At 49.2% G+C, this 19,757-nt stretch overlaps 1 protein-coding gene and 1 long non-coding RNA gene across 4 annotated transcripts in view; one reads left to right on the top strand and one right to left on the bottom strand.

Moving 5' to 3' along the window:
- The window catches only part of LOC141418224 (uncharacterized), a 52,943-nt gene that overhangs the window by 32,358 nt on the left and 828 nt on the right, over positions 1-19,757 (bottom strand). The window contains exon 1 of one of the 2 annotated variants that reach the window (XR_012442909.1): positions 88-186. The exons of the other annotated variant lie outside the window; for it this stretch is intronic. This is a non-coding gene — a long non-coding RNA (uncharacterized lncRNA). Of the gene's footprint in view, positions 1-87; positions 187-19,757 lie in introns of those variants that run through there. 2 annotated transcript variants of the gene reach the window in all.
- Positions 15-13,256, top strand: Cyp2s1 (cytochrome P450 family 2 subfamily S member 1). Of its 2 annotated transcripts, none has more exons than XM_074058839.1 (9): positions 15-512; positions 1,639-1,804; positions 3,983-4,132; positions 4,574-4,734; positions 4,818-4,997; positions 7,990-8,131; positions 9,851-10,035; positions 11,601-11,742; positions 11,965-13,256. In XM_074058839.1, the coding sequence occupies exons 1-9, from the start codon at positions 339-341 to the stop codon at positions 12,072-12,074; spliced, it is 1,410 nt and encodes a 469-aa protein (XP_073914940.1). In that variant the 5' UTR covers positions 15-338; the 3' UTR covers positions 12,075-13,256. The 2 variants fall into 2 exon arrangements, with proteins under 2 accessions (XP_073914940.1, XP_020018132.2); XM_020162543.2 differs by having other exon boundaries at positions 17-512; positions 11,894-13,256.

The following is a 19,757-nucleotide window of genomic DNA, read 5'->3' as shown; positions in this document are numbered from 1 at the left end:
CTCCCTACCTGGGGCCCAAGGCGCTGTCTCCGCCCCCCCCCCGCCCCCCGAACCCAGAACCCAGAACCCCGGGAAAACCTGGGTGACCTGGGAGATCTGCTCGTGCGTGTGTCCCCAACATCAGGCAGGTATTGGCCAGGGAGAAATCCCGCAGCGGTGAGAAAGCCTGCCATAGGCGGGGTGGTGGGGGACTGGGGGTTGGGGATAGGCTAGCCGCCCCGCCCCCCTCCTCCTGATTTCCTTGGGAGGGAGCCACCGGGTGCCCGCCCCTAACTGGCCCAGCCCCCCCCCGCCCCCCTGGAGCGTCTGGGAGGAGGGGAAGGAGTCGACCTGCCGAGATGGAGGCGGCCGGCACCTGGGCTCTGCTGCTGCTGCTGCTGCTACTGCTGCTGACGCTGGCGCTGCCCGGGACCCGGGTCCATGGCCACCTGCCCCCGGGGCCCCTGCCACTGCCGCTGCTGGGGAACTTGCTGCAGCTCCGTCCTGGGGCTCTGTACGCCGGACTCATGCGGGTGAGTAGCCATCGGGGGCGCCCTAGCTACAGGCGGGGGACCCCCTGAGTACCAGGGCAGAGGGGCCCTAGGGTATCCTAGGAAAAAGGCAGGTGCAGGGGTCCCAGGGCAAAAACACTACAGGTGCCCTGGGCTGGGGGACAGGAGCAGGTCGTGCAGGGCTAACAAAGGGAGGGGTGCCCTGGACAAGGTATCCAGAGCTAAGGACCGGAGTTGGGAGAGGCGGAGCCCACGGCGTCCTGAAGAGCAGGTGAGAATCGGGAAGCAGGACCCAGAGGGCTAGGGGTCCCAGGGAGAGGGGCCCACAGAAAGCTGGGAAGGTGGTGAATAGGCACCAAAACTAAGAGACTGTAGCCCCCAAGGCAAAGAGGAGCTGGTGGTAGCAGTGTAGCCTCCAGATCTTGGCCCAGGAGGAGAGGAAGGAGATGAGGAGGCTGAGAGGGGTGAAAGGGTTACACCTGGGAGGAGGGGGGCTCTGGGCTGAAGGAATCTGCCTTCTGAGTCTCCCAGAGTAGGAGGATGGGCGTAACTCAGCTTGAAATGATCTGGGAGTTCCTGGGACCTGGCTAGCTGCAGAGGGGGGAAGTAAGTCTGAAACTGCCAGGCAGGGGTAGAAACAGGTTCCCCATTCAAAAAGATCATGTGGGGCCTTAAGGACATAGAAAAGGGATGGGTGGGACTGGGGGCTGTAGAGCAAGTGGTACAGCAAGTGCGAGGCCCTAGGTTCATTCCTCAGTACTGAAAAAAAAAAAAAAAAAGAGTTGGGGCATCTGGGAAAAGAAGAGGCAGATGTTCAGCTGCAGGATCTGAGGGTTTAGCCAAGGATGAAAGGGGTGTTTGGCATTGGGGCAGGAGTGAGGAATTATTCCAGACCAAAGCTGGTTTTGGATTGTCCCAGAGACAGAGGTTAGGGCCTGGCAGAAGTATGGGAATGGGGGACTGGAAGCCTGGTACAAAAAGAGAACTGAACCTCCCAAAGGGCCAATTTCTCCTGTTGGGGATGGGGTGTGGGGGGGGCGGACGGGTTCCTGTTACAGGGAGCGAAAGCCAGACCAGATGGTGCGGAGAGAGCTTGGCTGGCAGCAAGTGCCCGGTGTCCCATCACTGGCCCACTCCCTGCCCCTAGCTGAGTAAGAAGTACGGGCCTGTGTTCACCGTGCACCTGGGTCCCTGGCGGCGTGTGGTGGTCCTGGTTGGACATGAGGCTGTACAGGAGGCCTTGGGAGGTCATGCAGAGGAATTCAGCGGGCGGGGAAAGTTGGCCACGCTGGACCAGACTTTTGATGGCCACGGTGAGTCCCAAGTGCAGGTGGGGGGCTGCTGGGCCTGCCCCTCCTTCCAGGTATGTATATGATTTTTGCAAGTGGCTTAATGCCTTTGTTTTCTTATCTATAAAATGAAGTGAGAATTGTGCCTGTCAGGTAGGGTTTTACTCAGGATTGAGTGGGGACTGGGCCTTGTGCAAAGAAAGCACTCACTAAGTTGTAATAGTGATAACAATCACTGATCCAGATTCCAGCTCTGGGAATTGACAGGCAAGCACTAAACCACAGAAACCATGCTGGTGGAGTGACTTAAGGAGTAGAGTGCCTGCCTAGTAAGCCAGAAGCCCTGAGTTCAAACCCCAGTATCAACCACCAAAAAAGGAAAAGAAAAAGAACATAGAAACCATTCTCTGTGTTATAACAGAAACCATGCCTGGTGTGCAGGAACCTTTGAGTCTAATACCCAACACCACACAAACAAACAAACAAACAAACCAAACCCAGAAAGCAGATGGTACATTCTTTGCTTGCTCTCTGGCAAGTGACTAAGACAGCTGCTGTCTGGTTCCCCTAGAGTACCCAGGCTAATGGGGAAACCAGACAGTGACAGCTCAGAGGGGTTGGCCAGATGGAAGGCACAGGCTGCCCCCTCTCCATCCCATGTCCTGGGACTATAGGAATCCAGAGAAGATGCCAGACAAGCTTGTTTGCTGGGAGACATCCAGAAAGTTTGCTTTGAAGAGAGAATGTCTTCCAGAGAGAGAGAGAGAGAGGGTGTTCCAGGTAGAAATACCTGCATGTATAAAAGCATGGAAGTGGGAGAAGTATTCATCCATTCAACTCACAACCTCACTACGCCTCGCCCTGTAACTGGGTACTGGAGACACAGGGGTGACAGACACACATGTACTGTCTGCTTGCTGTGGGGGATGAAAGAGGAAATAGAATGCTAGAGTGAGAGATACAGCTTTGAGAGCAAGACACAGGAGACCTGTAATGGGGACAAGGTAGAGGGCTTCATGGAAGGCTTCTTAGAGGAGGTGACATCTGAGCTGAGACAGGAGGGATGAATGGAATTAATTCATCATAGCCCAGGGCAGGGGGGTATGAGGGTGATGGAGGCAGAGGGACCAGCAGAGGCCAAGGTAGTAGAAAGGGGTGAGGTCTTAGGTCTTGACCCTTTTTCTTTGATGGCCCTGGGGTTTCAACTCAGCTTCACACTTGCTAGGCAGGCACTCTACCGCTTGAGCAACTCCACCAGCCATGGTCTTGACCCTTTTTGAGGAAGTGAGAAAAGTCCTAGTGGATGATTAATAAAACTAAAAGTCAGTGGGACCCTGATCAGGCAGGGCCTGTGAGTCACACCAGAGCAGACAGACTTCTGGTTTTCCTGGAAGCTGTGGATTCTAAGCGGGATGAGCTGTGGCAGAGTTAGAAAGTTGCTGTGGAGGGGGCAGAATTGAAGGCTGGTGACTCAGGGAGGGGACCAGCTCCACAGGGTCAGACCATGGGATGGGGAGGAAGGGATAGTTGGGAGAGACAAGAAGGGGAGGCCCAGGCTCTGGCCATAGGCCTGGGATGGATGGTGGGCTGAGACGGGAAGAGGAGAGACACCAAGTTGGAGGCCACTACAGGTGGGCACATTGAACTCAGAGGGGGCAATCTGTGGAGAACCAGAGGCAGTATCTTCGGGTACAGGAAGAAGACAGTGAAGTTCCATCTTCCTCACTCTCTGTTCAGCCTCCCAACTGTGGGCCGGGGGACCCTGTGGTGCTCCATAAATGCTTGGATGGGCAGATGTTAGGAAAAAGAGCTGGGAATACAAAGGTGGGTGGGTGGTTAATCACAGGACAGAAGAAACCTGGATCACCCCCACACTGGGGTTTGAACTCAGAGCCTCACGCTTGTTAGGCAGGTGCTCTGCAAGACACTCCACCAGCCATTTTTTGTGTTGAGTATTTTCAAGATAGGGTCTCTTAAACTATTTGCCTGGGCTGGCCTGGAACTTCCATCCTCTTGATCTTTGCTTCCCAAGTAGATAGGATTACAGGCGTGAGCCATCAGTGTCCAGCTTAATTATGCACTTATTGAGCACCTACTGAGTCCTCATTCCACGGTGGTGGTGTGGACTCAGGACAGGGTCCTTGGGGGTGGCTCACTGAAAGGCAGGGACCAGTCCCTTCTTGAGTCTAGCCTTCCACACAGGGGTCTTCTTTGCCAATGGGGAGCGATGGAGGCAGCTGAGGAAATTCACCATGCTTGCTCTGCGGGACGGGGGTATGGGGAAGCGAGAAGGCGAGGAGCTGATCCAGGCGGAGGTCCAGTGTGTGGTGGAGGCGTTCCAGAAGACAGAAGGTCAGCAGGAGAAGAGCATCCCATATGCAAGAAGGGAGCCTTGGGCTGTAGGATGGGATTGGGGACTCTATTTACCTCCACCCTCTGTCTCTGTCCTGCTGTCCCCTGAGTATGTTACAACTGTTCTCTCTTGTGTCCCTGGTTCTGTGACCTCATTCTTTCTGGGTCTCCATCTCTCTTTCTCTTTCTCCTGCTTTCCTTTTTCTCCTTTTCTTTGTTTGTCTGACCCTGTCAGTCTGTCTCTCCCTGTCTGTGTCTGTTTTCCATCTTTCTCCCTGTCTACCTTCCTCTCCCTATATTCTTGTCTGTTCACCTGCACCATCTGTCAGTCTATGTGTCTCTTCATGCCTTTCTGTCTCTGGTGGGATCCGTTGTTCACTCTACATCTATGGGTCAGCCTACCATGAGCAAGCCCTCCTCCCTGTTCTCCATGCCCCTCAGGACGTCCATTTGACCCCTCCCTGCTGCTGGCCCAGGCTACCTCCAATGTCGTCTGTTCCCTCATCTTTGGCCTCCGCTTCCCCTATGAGGATAAGGAGTTCCAGGCTGTGGTCCAAGCAGCAAGTGGTACCCTGCTAGGGATCAGCTCCCCGTGGGGCCAGGTAAGTGGTTGGGACCCCTCTCCAACCACCTTCCCTAAAGGTTCCCACCAAACCCCCTGAGAACCAGCTGTCCTCCTGCACAGACCTACGAGATGTTCTCCCGACTCCTGCAGCCCCTCCCGGGGCCCCACACCCAGCTCCAACGCCACCTGGGCACCCTGGCTACCTTCGCCATCCAGCAGGTCCAGCGGCACCGGGAAGGCCTGGACACCTCAGGTCCTGCACGTGATGTTGTTGACGCCTTCCTGCTGAAGATGGCACAGGTGGGGAGAGTTGGGGAAGGGCAGGGAAGAGTGCAGCCTCTTGAATGGGGCTGGTGGCCTGGCTGTCACCTCCTGGGAATCTCAACTGGGTCTCTTTTTGTATCTGCATGTCTGCATGTGTATGTCTGTACATCTGTGTGCACAGCTTCTCTCTATCTGCCCTCCTGTCTGTCTGTCTCTTTCAGTGCATTGTTCTCACAGCTTTCCCCTACTCCCCTCAAGGAGTGCTTTTGAGTACACACTTTCTTCCTTGCATGTCTCCTCCTCTCCTCCCTCAGCCCTGTATTCAGTCTGGGCCCAGTGTCCTATACCAACAGTTCTCATGATTGCTTCACTCCACTGCATGCTCACCCATCCACACAGTATGTGAATTACAATCGTTTAATTATGAAACCTTGTAATTTAAATTTTTATTACTGAGTCTATTTTATGAATTATATGAGAATGATTTATTATTTCATGAGAAAATTAGAGTCAGGTGTGGTACCCACATCTGTAATCCCAGCACTCAGGAGGATTGAGACCAACCTGGGCTAAGTACATAGTGAGTTCCAGGTCAGCCTAAGCCTGGAAAAACAGGCTGGGGTGTGGCTTAAGTGATAAGCAAACACCAGGCAAGCTCAAGGCCCTGAGTTCAAATTCCAGGACCACCAAAAAGTAAAAAATAGAATTAATGTGACTCCTAGGACAACACTAGTTTTGAATTGTACAAACTTTGAAATTATAAAGGATAATTATAAGGGATATTCAGGGCCACATCCACCCTGTGGCCTGTCTCCTTCCTTCCTTTCTTCCTCTTACTATGTAGCCTAGGCTCTCCTTGAACTCAAGGTCCTCTTGCCTCAGCTTCCTGGACACTGGATAACTGGTGTGCATCACCTCACCCAGCTCCCATTTCTTTTCACTTTCGGGGAAAAGGGAAGTTACTGGGAATTAAACTCAGAGCCTAATGCTTACTAGGCAAGTGCTGTACCACTTGGGAGTCATGTCCCCAGTCCTTTTCTGTTTTTAGTTTATTTTTCCAATAAGATCTCCCACTAACTTTGCCCTTGCTGGATTCGAATCTTGATCTTCTGCATCCTGAGTAGATGGGATTGTGGGATTATAATCATATGCCACCATACCTGGCTTGGTTTTGAGATAGGGTTTTAATAACTTTTGCTTAGACTGGCCTCAAACCTTGATCCTTCTGTCTCCCACTCCTGGCCAAAAAACTGGGATTACAGATGTGTACCACCATGCCCAGCTCACTTTTTTTTTGTAGTACTGGGGTTCGAACTCAGGGCTTTGCACTTGTTAGGCATTCACTAGACTGCTTGAGCCACACCTCCAGACCTCACTTCATTTTAAAAAAAAATCTTTTAGGGTAGGGGTACAGCCCAGTGATAGAGTGCCTAGTATGTTTGGAGTCCTAGGTTGAATGCCTAGCACCAAAGAGGAAAAGCCATTTTTTTAAAAACTTTCTTTTTTGTGGATCAAACTCAGAGCCTCATGAATGCTGAGCTCACGCTCTACTACTGAGCTATAATCCCAATCCCATAAAATTTTAATTGTAATTAAATACACACAAAATTACCATCTTTGCCATTTTTAAGCATACAGCTCAGTAGTGTTAAGCTTATTCACCTGTTCTATAACCAGTCTCCGAAACTTTTTATTTATTTATTTATTTTTGGTGGGACTGGAGTTTGAACTCAGGACTTTACACTTGCAAAGCAGGCACTCTACTGCTTGAGCCATGCCTCCTGTCCATTTTGCTCTGGTTATTTTGGAGATGGGCTCTTGAGAACTGTTTGCCTAGACTAGCCTTGAACTGCAATCCTCCTGATCTCAGCCTCCTTAGTAGCTAAGATTATAGGCGGAGCTACTAGCACCTGCACTCTTTATCTTGCAAAACTGAGTCTTGGTTCCCACTACATAACTCCCCATTTCTACCTCTCCCCAGCCCTTGGCAGCCACCTTTCTCCTCTCTGTCACTTTGAATTGACTATGCTAGGTACCTCATATAAGTAGAATCATGTACAGTATTATATTGTGCTTTTGTGACTGGCTTCTTTCACTTAGCATAACGTCCTCAACGCTCATCCATGTTGTAGCACGTGGTAGGATTTCCTTTTTGAAGCCTGAATAGTATTCTGTGGTATTTGCATGCCACATTCTTCCCTTTGTTGGCGGTACTGGGTTTGAGCTCAGGACTTTGTGCTTGCTAGGCAGGCACTCAATCACTTGAACCTCTCCACCAGCCTGGTGTGTATCACGTTCTGTGTATCCATTCATCCATCAGTGGACACAAGGGTTGCTTCTACCTCTTGGCCACTGTGAGTAATTCTGTAATGAACATGAGGATAAAGTATCTTTTGTGTTCCTGCTTTAAATTCGTCTGGGTGTGCCGAATGAACTGCTGAACCATGTGGTAATTATATTTTTAATTTTTTGAAGAACTGCCGTACTGGTTTTGTTTGTCTGTTTGCAGTGCTGGGGAATTGAACCCAGGACCTTCTACATGCAGGGCAGGCACTCTACCCCTGTGCTACATCCACAACCACTTCCATACTGTTTCCATGGCAGTTATATCATTTTACAGTTCCATCCATGGTATAAAAGCGTTGTGGTTTCTCTACTTCTTTGCCAACTGTTTTCTGTGCTTTATTGTGTTAGTGTTGTTTTGTGTGTTTTGTTTTGAGACAGGGTCTCACTATGTAGCCAAGGCTGGCCTCAAACTCATAATCCCTGCCTCTGCCTCCTAGAGTGCTGGGATTATAGGAATGTACCACCACATTCAGCTTATTTTCTGTGATTTTGATAAAAGCCATTCTCTTTCATTTTTTAAAACTTTTCAACTAGAGTGAACTTACATCAGGAGCTCACTTTGCAACATTTCCCCAACATTTATTTAAACTCCTTGACAGACCTTTAATTTTCTGTGCTGTACCCCTGGACTTCTACATCCCACAGCCTGTGTTCTCTGAATCCTCTGCCTGGTTTTTCTCAGGAGGAACAAGACCCAAACACAGAATTCACTGAGAAGAACCTGCTAATGACGGTCACTTATCTGCTGTTTGCTGGGACAGTGACCATCAGCGCCACCATCCGCTATGCCCTCCTACTCCTGCTGAAATATCCTCAGGTCCAAAGTAAGAGCTTTTTCCACCAGCCAGGCCCTGGGAACAGAGTGAGGGTTTGAGCAGGCAGAATGCGCAAGTGGAGCCAGCAGGCTGAGCCATAGCCTAGGGACAGCACAGCACTCACGGTGTCAGCCACAAGAGGCTAAGGGGCTCCTGGTTGCAATATGAGGTCCAGCGAGAGGCAAGGTGGGAGATGTCTGCAGGGCCTTGTCACCTGGGTAGTATATTGTGTGCCTTATCCTCAGCCATGGAAGCCATGGAACAACCTTGATTGGGAGCGGGCAGGATCAAATCTGCATTTTTATAGAAGTACCATGCACTAATCAATTGTACCACTGGAGTTCCTCAAATGTACGTTTTTGAGCTGTACTGAAGAAGTGAATTATAGCCAGGCATGGTGGCTCATACCTGTAATCCCAGCAACCAGGGAAGCAAGTTTGAAACCCAACTTGGGCTACATAGTAAGACTCTGTCAGAAAAGAGCTGAGCGCAAGTAGCTCACGCCTATAACCCTACCTACTCAGGAGACAGCAATCAGGAAGATCACAGTTTGAAGCCAGCCCAGGCAAATAGTTCTCAAGACCCTATCTTGAAAAACCCATCACCAAATAGGGCTGGCAGAGTGACTCAAGTAGTTGAGTGCCTGCCTAGCAAGCGTGAGACCCTGAGTTCACACCACAGTGCCACCAAAATAAGAAAGAAAAGAAAAAGAAGCAGCTGCTATCCCTTTCCCATAAACCAGTGCCGGGCACCAGTGATGCATGCCTGTAATCCTAGCATTCAGAAGACAGAGATCAGGAAAATCATGGTGTGAAGCCAGCCCAGGCAAATAGTTCCCAAGATCCTATCTCAAAAAAAACCCTTCACAAAAAAGAGCTGGTGGAGTGGCTCAAGGTGTAGGCCCTGAATTCAAACCCCAATACTGCAAAATAAAAAAGGGAAAAATTAGAATCAGTCAAGCTGTAATTCTAGCTACTTGGGAGGCTGAGATCATGAGGATCTTGGTTTGAGGCCAATCTGGGCAAATACTTCTCGAGTCTCCATCTCCAAAATAATCAAAGCAAAACAGACTGGAGGTGTGACTCAAAAGGCAGAGCACCTGCTTTGCAAGTACGAAGCCCTGAGTTCAAACCCCAGTCCCACCAAAAAATAAATAAATGAAGTCATCAACCAAGATGTGGTGGTGCACTTGGGTGGTCGAGGGAAAGGATCACAAGTTTGAAGCCAGCCTGGTCTACATAGCAAGATTCTGTCTCAAAAAAAACGGGGGGGGGGGGGGGCGGTCATCAGAGCACAGGCCAGAACCAATGCCCAGAACTGTATGATAAGGGAGGGTGTGTGAGTCATATAGACAGGGCTGAGATGGAGCCCCAGTCAACTCCAGTGTTTCCAGGTCTGCCGCTGGGTTAAATGCATTCAGGCCAGTGAGGGAGGCTGAGATTTGGTGGTATTTGTGGAATCAGCTGTGACTTCAGGTAAGTGACTTAGGCCTCAGTTTTCTCAACAAGGAAATAACTTCCCAGCCTTGCTAGGAGAATTGCCAGAGGATAAATAGAGTACCCAGCACACAGGTGTGTGCACCCCAGACTCAGCAAAGGCAAGGTTGCCCCTCCTCTCTAGCAGCCTCACCCCAAACTACTGCTATCCAAGAAGATGGAGCTTCTGAGAGGAAAATCACAGAGCTCCACCCCACTCTGGACTGACATCCAGCCCTCCTCTCGATTGCAGAGCGTGTGCAGGAGGAGCTGACAAGGGAGCTGGCTGGCCGGTCACCAAGCCTGGGGGACCGTGCCCGCCTCCCTTACACCGACGCCGTTCTGCATGAGACACAGCGGCTGCTCGCACTGGTGCCCATGGGGATGCCCCGTGTCCTCACTAGGACCACTTGCTTCCGAGGGTACACCCTGCCCCAGGTGGGTGTGTGGACTACTAGGGCCCAGAGGCTGTCTCTGCCTCCAAGCCTGAGTCACTTGCTAGGCCAGTTGGTATCTCTGACTTCTTCTTGATCTTAATGTGTGTTTGTCTGCCTTTCTGTCTGTCACCCCCTGCTGCAGACACAGAGACTCCCTCTCCCTCTCCCTTTTCCTCTCTCCCTCCCTGTATTTTCCTCCCCACCTGTCTAGGTCCCTACTTCTCTGGAGAGCAATTCAGGCCCACAACCACCAGGGGGCGATATATCCCAAATCCTGGAGCAGCTTAGTGCAAGTGGATGGTTCCCCCTGCCCCCACACACACACACACCCCACCCCCCCACACCCCCGCCCTCCTCTACTTCATTCTGCAATCAAATCCATGTCTGTTAGAAGTTAAAGTCCAGCTCTGTTGTTTCCTAGCTGGGACCTTGAGCAAAACACTTCATCCTCCAAGACTCAATACACCCCTCTTCTAAACCGGGAACAATAATAGTATTGACTTGGAGTTGGAAGACAGTGCTTGTGAAACACCAAGTCAGCGCTTGGTGGGAGCGTTCTGTGTACATCAGCAATGTAACGATAACGAAAATCAGAGATGTCCATCCTGGAGGACCTGCCCTGTGCATTATTCTCTTTTCCCTGTGTATTATCTCTTTTCATCCCTATACAATCATTGTGCCCATTTCACAGATGAAGAAACTGAGAGCTTGCAAGGTTAGATTTCCCAAGGCCACCTAGCCTACAAGCGTGATTTGAACCCAAAACCTATGCTCCAACCACCAGTATCTGGTTTTTCTCTTATTTTAACAGCAGCGGTCTGGCCCTGTCTTTTCCTGGAGCCTCCTCATCCTCCCAACTCAGATCCTATTAGCCAGTCTCACCCCTCATCCTGTACCACGCAACTCCAAGAATATGGGAACTCCAATCTGTCCCAAATGACGGCTACTCTTCCCAAACCTGGGCAGGAAGGGTGTCTTCACAGACAGCTCTTCCCATCCACCCTTGCCTTCACCACTTCAAAGACCACAGCTGCAAAAAGCTGGACTCTGAGATTCCACAGAGAAGTGGCTTAAGACAGCCACAGCCAAATCACAGAAACAGTTCAAAATTGCCAAGCTCTTGGAATAGTTGTGGTGCACAACTGCTTAAGTTGGGGACCTCAGTTTCCCCATCTTTTTTGAGACAGGGTCTCACTATGTAGCCCAGACTGGCCTCCTGCCTCAGACTCCTGAGGACTGGAATTACAGATGTGCACCACCGGGCCTGGCTTCCCCATCTTTAAAATGGGAACTCTAAATTTCATACCTGTCTCCCAAGCTTCTTAGGATTGTTGAAAAGATTCAAGGAGAGAGAGAGAGAAAGAGAGAGAGAGAGAGCATGCACGTATGTGTACTACAGGTACCTGTTCCAGATGAGGTAATATATGTGAACACCCATAGCAAACACTGAACTCTTTGTTGGATTTTATAAACTGGTGTCCCTGGTACTCCAGACTTGTATTCCATACTCAGCACCAAGTAGTCTGAGGTAGCAAAGGATTTGCAGTTATCATTATGTCCCCACAGGGCACCGAGATCTTCCCTCTCCTGGGCTCTGTCCTGCATGACCCTGAAGTCTTCAAGCAGCCAGAGGAATTCGACCCAGACCGCTTCCTGGATGCTGATGAAAGGCTCAGGAAACATGAGGCGTTCCTGCCCTTCTCCTTAGGTATCTGCCAGGCCTCCGGTGTGACTAGTGGACCCTGGCTAACACTGGCTGTGGGTGCCAGCTGCAGGCATGCTCCCCACACCCCAGGACACACAGGTGGCTCCCGCTGTAGGCCTGGGGTGGCTGGCTCAGTCTGTCTCCTTCTTGCCAGGTAAGCGCGTCTGCCTTGGAGAGGGCCTGGTGCGAGCGGAGCTCTTCCTCTTCTTCACTGCCATCCTGCAGGCCTTCTCCTTGGAGAGCCCGTGCCCACCAGATGCTCTGAGCCTCCACCCAGCTGTCAGTGGTCTTTTCAACATCCCTCCAGCCTTCCAGCTGCAGGTCCAGCCAGCTGACCTCCACCCCACTGTGCAGACCTGATGAATGCGGGTGCTTGGGGAGGTGGCAGTCAGCCTGGAATGATTCTTCCAGCCTCAAGGGCCACATTCATGTACCTGCAGCTGTTTTGTAGAGTTTGTCACACAGACATTTGACTGGCACAGCTGTCAGCATCCACAGCCACACACCATATGCCACCACAAGACAACTGATGCACAAGCTGTTGGGTTATTGTTGTTTTATTTTGTTTGAGACAGGGTATCTGTATGTACCCAAGCTCACTCTCCCCAAACTCAATCTCCCTGAGATTACAGGCGTACACCACCACACGCAGCTGCATAACCTTCCTACAGTATAAATGTACTCTGTCTGGAATCACAAGTGTATGCCCAGATAATCCACCGCCAAACTACACCACACAGTTCCCTGTGCTCACAAGCCATTTGCAGGAGTCCAGGTACCACTCACAACCACACAAACAGCTCATCATGTTCATCCATGTCACTCAGCCTCCATCTCTGGATGCCTGAGAACAGCATGCTCCCACTAAAGTCATGACACATGGAGGCATCCTTGTCTACTCCCGTGCATGACCTCACCACCATCCATGTACCTAAGCACTGTCATCCAATGCCCCAGACCACTAATTCACACAGCCAGCTCCCCCAAGGAGCTTCCCACCAAGGGACATCACTGCCACAGAGGCACAGTCCCCAGCCTCCTCTGTCCCTTTGTCTGTCAAGCACCCTCTTAAACGAATTTCCCAAAGATAATACTTCCAGGCCTGCAATTGCACACACAAACCTTGGTGTGTGGTTTTGTTTTGTTTTGTTCTGAGACAGTCTAGCTATGTAGCCCAGGCTGGTCTTGAACTTGCAATCCTTTCTGCCTCAGCTTCCTGTGCCACCACACCCAGCTTCACACAGACTCTCAGACCACAGGAACACCTATCCCTGCTTACATAACCATGTTGATAGGGCCCCTGTTCCCCACACACACACATACATGCTGACCCATGGCCCTTAGCATACATCAGAGTCCCCTTTAGACCCCGTGGAAGGGGCTGTGACCAAGTAGCAGCTAGGTTCCAACCTCCAGTATCAGGGAAGAGACCCGATCTGACCTCCTGTGACTTAAAGGTCCCTGTTTTGCAATAAAAGTTTGTTCCTGGCCCCTGGTCTCGCCCAGGGCAGGGCGGCCTTGTGTGCCTGTGTGACCATGTCTGTCATAGTGAGTAAGAGGTGGGGATAGGGGAGTCCACCCCTCCCCTGAGGCCAGGCGGGAGCTGAAAAACATGGTTGGTTACCACCCACCCTGGCTGTTGACTTCAGTACCAGATGTGTAGCTGAGGGGGGAGGGAAGGGCTGGGGCTGGCCTGGGTGGGGGGCCCCCCGGAGGTAACCTGAAGCCAACAGACTGGGACCCTGGGAATTCCCCACATCTGAAAGCAGATACTAAGAGCACACAGAGACCCTCCTCCCGACTCTGGCCTCTTCCACTAGCCTTTGCCTGCTGCCTTCCCTTCACAAGGAAAGAAAAGGCATCTTTATATTTTTGTTTTTGTGGGACTAGGGCTTGAACTCAGGACTTTGCACTTGCAAAGCAGGTGCTCTACTGCTCTGAACCACACCTCCAGTTCATTTTGCTCTGGTTATTTTGGAGATGGGCAGTGTGGGTGGGGGGGCGGGGGGGGGTGTCTCTTGAACTATTTGCCCAGACTGGTCTGGAACCACAGTTATCCTGATCTCAGCCTCCCAGGTAGCTAGGATTGATTACTAGCATGAGACACTGGCGCCCAACTCTTTCTTATGGCCATTTTCACACAGGCAGCAGAGTTGGGGCAATTATTCAGGGAATGCCCACTCCTTGTCCTGGATTCTCCCACAGACCTTTTGCTACATTGTTCTATGACATTTCTACCTAGCTCAGTTTTTTTTTGTTTTAGTCAAGTAAATTGCAAGCATCAAATTATCTTCTAAAAACTCCAATCTGTGTATCATTAATTAACATTTCCCTTTTTTGAGAGAGAGAGGGTCTCACTATGTAATCCAGGCTAGACTGAGACTCTCAATCCTCCTGTCTCTGCCTTCTGAGTATTGGGATTACAGGCATTCGCTACCATACCCAGTCAATGTTTCTTTTTTTAAATTTTTCTATGATAGCACTTTATTGGCGTAAGTTCTAGAGAGTAGATGAGAGTGACATCAGATCCTAACTGCCACTTCCTACTGCTCACACCTTGTCTGAGGATTTACCATCTTAAAGCCTTACTAAATTTCAAAGAAATAAGGAAAGTGTGGGCTGGGGATGTAACTCAGTGGTAGAGAGCTCACCTATGCCCATGTGAGGTGGGTTCCATTCCCAGCACCACAAAAGAAAAAGTGAAAAACTCTGGAATGGGAGCCAAAACATGCTAAATTTTTGTATTTCATTTTTTTGTGCACAGGGGTGGGAGGGTTGGGACTGGAGTTTGAACTCGGGGCTTCACACTTGCAAAGCAGGTGCTCTACCACCCAAGCCACACCTCCAATCCATTTTGCTCTGGTTATTTTGGAAATGAGACCTCGTGAACTATTTGCCCAGGCTGGTCTTAAACCATGATCCTCCCCATCTCAGCCTCCCAAGTAGCTAGGATTACAGGTGTGAGCCACCAGCACCCAAAATATTGTAATTTTTATACTTCAAGTGAGGTGAAAAGGAATGAGATTTGTTTAATGGTTTTCCTTTTCACTCCAAATCCACATTCAGGGAAATCTAGAATCAGAAATACCAGCAAACTTACTTATTTGAAGAGGCGTAGAAAGCCAGACATAGTGGTGCATACCTGTAATCCCAGCACTCTGAGGCAGAGAGACAAAAGGATCTTGAGTTTGAGGCCAGCCTGGACTTCATGGTGAGACCTTGTCTCAAAGAAATTAAATAAGTATTGATACACAGCATCAATGTAAAAGTTGACATTAAGATGGTTTCAGTAGCAAGTAAAAAATATGGACTCAGGGCTGGTGGAGTGGCTCAAGTGGTAAGCAAACGTGAAGCCCTGAGTTCAAACCCCAGTATAGCCAAAAAAAAAAAAAATATATATATATATATATATATATATATATATTCAAATGGCTTCAACAATAGAGAATTATTGAACCCCAAAGTAAAAATACTTAGTATGGTTTTAGGACAGGTTTGTGTGTGTGGTGAGTGACATCATTTTAGCTGTAAGTGCAGTTGCATGGCAGTAAATACATTCAAAATGTTGTATGACCACCACCATTGTCTACCTAAAACTTTCATCATGCCCCCCCCAAAAATCTACCCACTCAATAACTCCCGCCTTGATGCCTGTTCTTTTTCTTTTTTGGTGCTGGGGATGGACCCCAGGGTTTCATGTCTGCTAAGCATACTCTACCATTGAGATAGACCCCAGCCCGAAAGTTTACTTTTAGAAAGTCAAGGGCTGGGCATAGTGGTGCACATCTGTAATCCCAGCTTCTCAGGAAGTATAGGTAGTAGAATCATGGTCCAAGACCATCCCCAGGCAAAAAGTAAGAGACCCTATCTGAAAAATAAACAAAAGCAAAAAGGGCTGGGGGCATGACTCAAATGATTGAGAAGGCCCTGAGTTCAAATCAAAGTACCGCCAAAAATAAAAAGTCAATCAGGCATGCCTATAATCCTAGCTACTCAGGAGGCAGAGATCAGGAGGATCACAGTTTGAAGCCAGCCCTGGGCAAATAGTTTGAGAGATCCTATCTTGAAAAAAAAAAAAAAAAACCCACTGCAAAACAGGGATGGTGGAGTGTCTCAAGCAGTAGAGTGCCTGCCTAGCAAGCATGAGGCCCTAACCCCAATACTGCCAAAAATAAATTTTTAAAAATCAAAATTGCAATATTCATTTGCACATTCATCACATCAAGTGATTACATCACTTCATATTTCCCTGGCTGTCTGGTAAGTGTATTTCATAGTAGATTTGTTCACATGAGATCACATACATCTTTTAAAATCTATAACCATACCCACCTTGTGTGTGTGTGTGTGTTACTGGGGTTTGAACTCCACCAGCCCTTTTTTGTAAAGGTTTTATAGAGATAGGGTCTCACAAACTATTTGCCTGGGATGGCTTTGAATAGCAATCCTCCTGATCTCTGCCTCCTGAGTAGCTAGGATGATAGGCATGAGCCACAGGCACCCAGCCCCTCCCTATGTGTGCCATTTATTTTTAAACTAAATTGGGCCATTTGCCCTGTATAATTGTTCATGTTCTGGGTTTGACTGATGGAATCTTTGTGGAGATTCAATATATTTTCCTACTCCTAGAATCTTCTGTAAACTGGATATTAAACCAGATTCAGACTCATTCTGGCAAGAGCTCCTCACTTGAGGTACTGTGCTCCTTTCATGGCAAAAACTAATATCCCATGTGTCCAAATCCTGAGGCCTCTGTTAGGAAGTCTCCCGAAAACCAGATCAAAGGACTGGGGCTGTAGTTCAGAGTGGAGCACTTGCCTCACATATGTAAGGCCTGGGTTCCATTTATTTATTGATAAATGAGTTTATCAGCTGGGCATGGTGGTACATGCCTGTAATCCCAACACTTGGGAGGATGAAGCAGGGGAATCTCGAGTTCAAAGCCAGACTGGGCTACATAGTGAGATCCTGTCTCAAAAAATCAAGGGCTGGCCAGGCATGATGGCTCATACCTGTAATACCAGCTTCTCAGGAGGCAGAAATCAGGAGGCTAAAGGTTCAAGACTCCATCTCAACCAATAGCTGGTTAGTGCACACCTGTCATCCAGCTATTTAGGAAGCATAAATAGAAAGATCGTGATCCAGGTCAGCCTGGAGAAAACCAGGAGACCATATGCCAAAAATAACCAAAAGCATATAGGGCTAGCTCAAATGGCTGAGTGCTGCCTAGCAAGCTCAGGATTCTGAGTTCAACCTGCAGTACTGCCAAGAAAGAAAAGAAAAAGAAAAACAAAACAAACAGCTTGGGGGTGGGACTCAGTAATAGAGCACTTGCCTAGCATGCACAAGCCTCTGGGTTCAATCCCAGCACCAAAAATAAGATTTTTATTTATCAGTCAATGAATAAAACCTGATCAAAACCTATCTCTCCTGCTCAAGGCCTACCACTAGCTCATAGTCTTCCCTAAGCCTGGCCCTAATTACCCACCCCTACCCTGCCTCCATTCATTCCCGTCACAAATGGGCCTCCCAAAATCTCATGCCTGGCTCATGCCTGCCTCTGGGCCTTTGCACAAGCTGTTCCCTCAGCCTGAAGTGTTTTCTCCCATGTGGCTTACTTGCCAATTTCCTTCAGACCTCAATCATAACCTTGGAGAGGACTTCCCTAACTACTCTATCTGAAATAGCACTTCTATTCCTTGCTGTTCCCACCCCTACTTTATTTTTTCCTCAAGACCCATCTTGCATCCTGGTAAATATTTTTGTGATTGTTGTTTCTCTCCCCCATAGCTCCATGAGGACACAGACTGGTCTTGCTCCCTGTAGAAGCTCCTGGCCCTTGAACAAGGGACATTTCTATTCATCTGTCCTCATTTGTAAAAATGCATTTCAAAGCCAGGGGCTGGGGGCTCACACCTATAATCCCAGTCACTTGGAAGGCTGAGATTGGGAGGATCAGGGTTCGAGGCCAGCCTGGGCAAATAGTTTGCAAGACCCCCCCCCCCATCTCCAAAATAACCAGAACAAAATGGGCTGGAGGAGTGGCTCAAGTGGTAGAGTGCCTACCTTATAAGTGTGAAGCCCTGAGTTCAAATCCCAGTCCCACAAAAAAAAAAAAGAAAGAAAAAGATACAAACAAAAATGCACTTCAAGGTAAATTGCAGATACATTGTAGGTGCTTAGCAAACAGTTCTTGCACGAATGACTTCACAGGTTCAAGTTAGCCATGCATCCTCCTGGGTCCACTGAGATTTTCGTGGGTAGAGTCCCCCAATGTATCTATTTAAAGGGTCAGAACTTTGTACCCCAAAAATGTCACAATTATTCCTTATCCCCTGGAAGGCAGGTGTTTTACAGGGCAGTGGGAATGCAACAGTGGCCAAGATATACCAAGATATGCCTTCCTGGAACCCATACACCAGAGGGAGGAGGAGAGAGATATGACATACATGATTATGCCAATAAATCTTATAATAGTAACCCATGCAAAGTGTTGCCAAAGAAAAGGACGGCATGGGAGGAGGCTGGGTTAACTGGAAGGGGCGAGGAAGTGATGCAACAGAGAGGGGCGATACAGATGGGAGTTGGGGACAAAGGGCTACAGGAGGGGTCTCGGGCCCATGAGAAGTCTCTTTGGGTGAGAAAGAGAAAAATGCCTAAAGAGAGAGACATAAGGGGCCCTTGTAGGCCTTGATAAAGACTTTTTTTGTTTGTTTTCTGAAAGGTTTAGGATGGGGTTTGGGGACGTACTTTGGTGGTAGAGTACATACCCAGCATGCTAAAGGATCTGAGTTGGTCCCCAGCACCAGAAAAAAAGAAAAAAGAAGGAAAGAAAAGAAAAAGTAGCAAGGAAAGAGAGAAAAAGAGGGAAAGAGAGAGAGGGAGGAAGGAAGGAAGGAGGGAGAGAAGAAGGGAGGGAGGAAGGAAGGGTTTGGTTTGAGATTGGGAAAAACTCTGACTGGGTGGGTGACCGGTTGAAGGCCTGCTGTGCAAGCAGGAGGCCCTAAGCTGGGGTCCAGGTCAGCAGTGCCGGGTCTGGACCAGGGCAAGGTTATAGGGGAGTAACAAGGGAAGGGAGGGAGGAAGGTTTCTGAAAGTGAATCCTCCATGGAACATGATAACCAACAATAGGGTGGGGTATCCTGGAGGACCCCCAAGACTCAGGCTTGGTGGTCTGTTGAATGCTGCGCCATCATTGAAATGGGACACGAATGTGACAGAGGCTAACTGGGAAGGGAAGAACTCACCCAAGGGCAGTGGGGAGCCATGGCTAAGAAGAAGAGAGGCAGCATCAGATTTGGGTCTCAGAAACCTCCCTCTGGCTGCTAGACAGGAGATGGAGTGGAGGGAGGGTAAGTGGAGATGGCAGAGAGGAGACAGTGTAGACAACAGGACAGAGAGAAGAGACATCAGGAGGCCAGATGGACATGATGGGCAGCTGTAGAGATACTAAAACCCACACTGTAACCAGGAGCTCTAGGACAAAGAAAGGCCAAACTCCTGGGGCTCCACATGTCAGGCCTGGCCACTCACCCCAATATGCCAAATAAAATGACATGGTGAAGCCGGGGCACCAGTGGCTCACACTTGTAATCCTAGCTACTCTGGAGGCAGAGATCAGGAGGATCACAGTTGGAAGCCAGCCCAGGCAAATAGTTTGTGAGACCCTATCTCAAAAAATACCCAACACAAAAAAAAGGACTGGTAGAGTGGCTCAAGTGGTAGAGCGCCTGCCTAGTAAGCATAAGGCCCTGAATTCAAACAGTACAGAGAAGGAGAGAGAGAGAGAGAGAGAGAGAGAGAGAGAGAGAAAGAAACATGGTGAAGGGTAGAGAAAGGAGGTTTATTAGGCAGCCTGAAACTAACACACTGTGGGAAGAGGCCCATCTTTAGGGTACAGACCTGAGTTTTAGGTTTAAATAGAGGAAGAATTGAGGCAGAGGGAGAGTAAAGTGTGGTCAGGTTGATCAGTATCTCCATTCTAGTTCAGCTAGGGGTGAGAAATTGTTATCACTGTC

Source organism: Castor canadensis, chromosome 16, assembly GCF_047511655.1.
Source record: "Castor canadensis chromosome 16, mCasCan1.hap1v2, whole genome shotgun sequence".
In the NCBI taxonomy this organism is placed as follows: domain Eukaryota; kingdom Metazoa; phylum Chordata; class Mammalia; order Rodentia; family Castoridae; genus Castor; species Castor canadensis.
The sequence above is the reverse complement of the archived record's forward strand: the minus strand, read 5'-3'. Positions and strand labels throughout refer to the sequence as shown.